This window comes from Eimeria mitis, genomic scaffold, assembly GCF_000499745.2.
Source record: "Eimeria mitis Houghton genomic scaffold, Emh_scaff2267, whole genome shotgun sequence".
Lineage (NCBI taxonomy): Eukaryota > Apicomplexa > Conoidasida > Eucoccidiorida > Eimeriidae > Eimeria > Eimeria mitis.
Genome location: NW_013570596.1, coordinates 1,512 through 4,649, shown reverse-complemented (window position 1 = coordinate 4,649; position 3,138 = coordinate 1,512). Strand labels below are relative to the sequence as shown.

General features: G+C 50.1%; 1 protein-coding gene across 1 annotated transcript in view; it reads left to right on the top strand.

Annotated features, from left to right (window-relative positions):
• The window catches only part of EMH_0051290 (uncharacterized protein), a gene marked incomplete at both ends in the record, with an annotated part of 5,058 nt that extends 2,496 nt beyond the window's left edge, over positions 1-2,562 (top strand). The window contains one exon of the mRNA XM_013496733.1: positions 3-2,562. Within this exon, the coding sequence (XP_013352187.1) occupies positions 3-2,562 (2,560 nt within the window). The remainder of the gene's footprint in view (positions 1-2) is intronic.
• Positions 2,563-3,138: the final 576 nt, after the last annotated feature.

Sequence of the window (3,138 nt, the reverse complement as noted above, 5' to 3'; positions counted from 1 at the left end):
TTAATAAGGGCAGTTGTACTTCTCAGGGAGCGAGAGCGCAAAAAGAAGGCGGAAGAAGAAGTTAAACCTCTCCAAGAGGAACCCCAACCGGAATGGGAGGAAGGAAATGAAGCAGAAGAAGCAGGAGAAGAAGGAAAGCCTGTGCAGGAAGAAGAACCTTCGCCAGAACAGGTAGTTTCGCAGCCAGAGGAACCTCCGAACGAAATACCCCTGCCCCGTAAAAAAGCAGAAAAAGCAGGAGAAGAAGGAAAGCCTGTGCAGGAAGAAGAACCTTCACCGGAACTGGTAGTTTCGCAGCCAGAGGAACCTGCGAAAGAAATACCCCTGTCCCAAATGCCTATGGCACAAATGCCCGTACCGATGCCGCGGCGTAAACCAAAAGCGGAAGTTCCACATGAGAAACAAACAAAACAACCAGAGGAGCCTGGTGTGGATGCAGTACCAGATGAAGGATTCGTGCAGAGGCCGATATCTCGTGCGAGAAAGACACGAAAGGAGTTTGTCCGGAAGGCGGGGCCTCCTCCCGCGGCCCCGTCGCATGTGCAACCAGGTATTGAAGAGGAAGTGGCACATGGGCAGGGGCCTCCTACCGGGGCTTCTGACCAGCTGCAACCAGGTATTGAACAGGAGGCAGAAGAAGTGGAAGCCGTTCAACAACCGACTCAGCCACTACCTTTTGAGCCTACGCCAATGCAGCCTACCTTGCCACAGCTTCCAGAACAACCAGCGCCAGCTCCAGCGCCTAGTGTGCCGGAATTGGGGTATGTTGAGCCGTATGTCCCTCCAGCAATCGCCCCTGTGGCGACCCACGAAGTTCCAGAACCCGTACCTGTCATGGATATCCAGGATGATGAGAAATTGCGAGATTTGAGGGCTCGTCGGAACGTCATCAGCAGTCTGGTGGGTGTTGCAACGAGGCTGACGGATGAATTGATGGCAAGGGAGACACCGGGGATTGTCAGCACATTGAAGCAGAATGCGGAAACAGCTGAAAAGGCGGAATGGGACTACGATTTAGCGAAATGCCGAGGAGATCCAAACCTTCCATACATTCGGTGTGAGACCGTCCGCCTAATGGAAGCATGCATTGAACGAGCCCGCGATGCTCTCTTGCAGTTGGTGAATCTGGCAAAAATACACGGTGAGCAAGTGCATGCGTACTGTTCTGAGACCTTTTCTTCAAGCTACGAGAGTATACGGAGTGCTCTGGGGGAGATGGCCGATTGGAAAGAGTTCAAATTGTGTCTCTCGACGCTGTCTTCGGTGGTAAATACGTCGGTAGCTCTGAAACATGAGAATGAAGCCCAGCTTAGAATCTTGCAGTCAATAGAGTTTGCTGACGAATGCAGTGGATATGATTTCGTCAAAGCATACGCAGCCGTTGCTGCCATGAATTTCAGGAAGGAAACCTTGCAACGCTTGTCTGCTGTGGGCAGCGCATTGGAGAAATATATACTACAAGCCCAAAAGTCTTGGCTGACAGGAGTGCTGCAGCTTGAACGCGTACCGCTTGAGATGGACGTAAAATTGGCCCAGGAAGTCCATGCGTTATTGTCAAAATTTCGCCCGGCATGTGCAGGCCAGACAGCATCTGGAATAACAGACGGAGAATTACATGCCGTAAACAATTTGCTTCAACAGCAATATCAGGATATGCAAGGTATAGCTAGTGCGAAGGACGTCCATGCTGTTGCAGCTGCGTACAAACGCGCACAGCTATTCAATCAAAGGCTCAAGCCCACAGTGCAGCTGCAAAAGGAGAAGTTGGATTCAGTTCTGAAGCGTCAGAAGCTCAGCAAAGAAGAGGCCAACGCTGCCGCTGAGGCCATGGCGAAAATTGCTGAGACTGTCGTCGACGACAGCGAAGATTCCTGGCGCTCCGCGCATGATCTTTATGCACATATTGGTGACAAACCTGAAGATGTGCTTAGTTTTGCTAGCGGGAAAGCTCTACTGCAAACGCTGACAACTAAGATAAAGTCCAGTACTCTTGAAAAGGTACAGGGTGCTTCGACCCCTCAGAATGTTGCCGCAGACGCTGTGAAGAAATACTTTGCCGAACCGTGGAGCATGATTGAAGCTTTGGCGAAGGATCATTGGTTGAAAGCGCAGGAGACGCTGGAGGCAGCGAAGAAGGGGAAAAAGTACAAACTAGATAGCGAAGGATTTGGATCATCTGCACTGGACAAGAAAACGAAACTTAGGGTTATGGCGGTTGCGACGAAGGCAGAGACAGCACTTCCGCTGCTAAGATTTCAATATTGTCATGAACTATCAAAGGAAATTGAGGTGTATGATGGTATATTTAGCTCTGTATCCATGTATCTACCTGACCCTGCATCGACGGCGTGGGCTGAAGTACGACAGCTGAAAGACCGATTAGACTCTGCAAGGGCAATGGCCAGGGACAGTAAAGCGATTGAAAATGTAGCTGAACTCGCAAACACGATGCTGCAGACGTCCTTGAGTGCCCGGCGTATTGTTGAGAATGCGCACTTGGCTCAGCTTACAGCGGCAGTCGAAAATGCGCTCATTGATCTTCATAATACAGCACGAAATTGAAACGGGCTTCTGAACACTCGAAAAGCACTGACGTTTAGCTGCCCTTATTTCCTGGATACCATGGTTACTCAGTGATACACGTGGCATGCATTACACATGTAAGTGGCTTTGAGTGCAAAATTCTAGTATATAAAATTCGACAGTGCCTGGGAACAAGTTTTGCATTGCTGAATTTCTCTTTCCCATTGCCTTGTCTTAGTAAGCATATCTGGCAAAGGGAAACGATCATATTCGGACATTGTTTGCGCCGATGTGGGTTTGGCCCCAGCACGACTGTCCCGTCGCGCGAGCCATGCGGAATGTTTGTTCTGTAGAGTCATTGGTTCTTATTCCTTACGCAGTGCATATTTCTCTGCTTCTTCGGCTCAGGCAGCCGAGTGGAGGTACGCGCCGTGCGCTGCTTCATTGCGTTTTGCATCGCCTTTTTTAGTGCTGGCCGAATGCTACCGTCTTTTCAAATTTTGTTTATAGTATGGCTGTCCCGCCGCTGTATGTAAGCTTTGAATACGCTCAGTGCGGGCGGTTGTATCTCCAGGTGCTTGCATGTTTGAAGGCGGAAGGTTATGCTACCAGCCA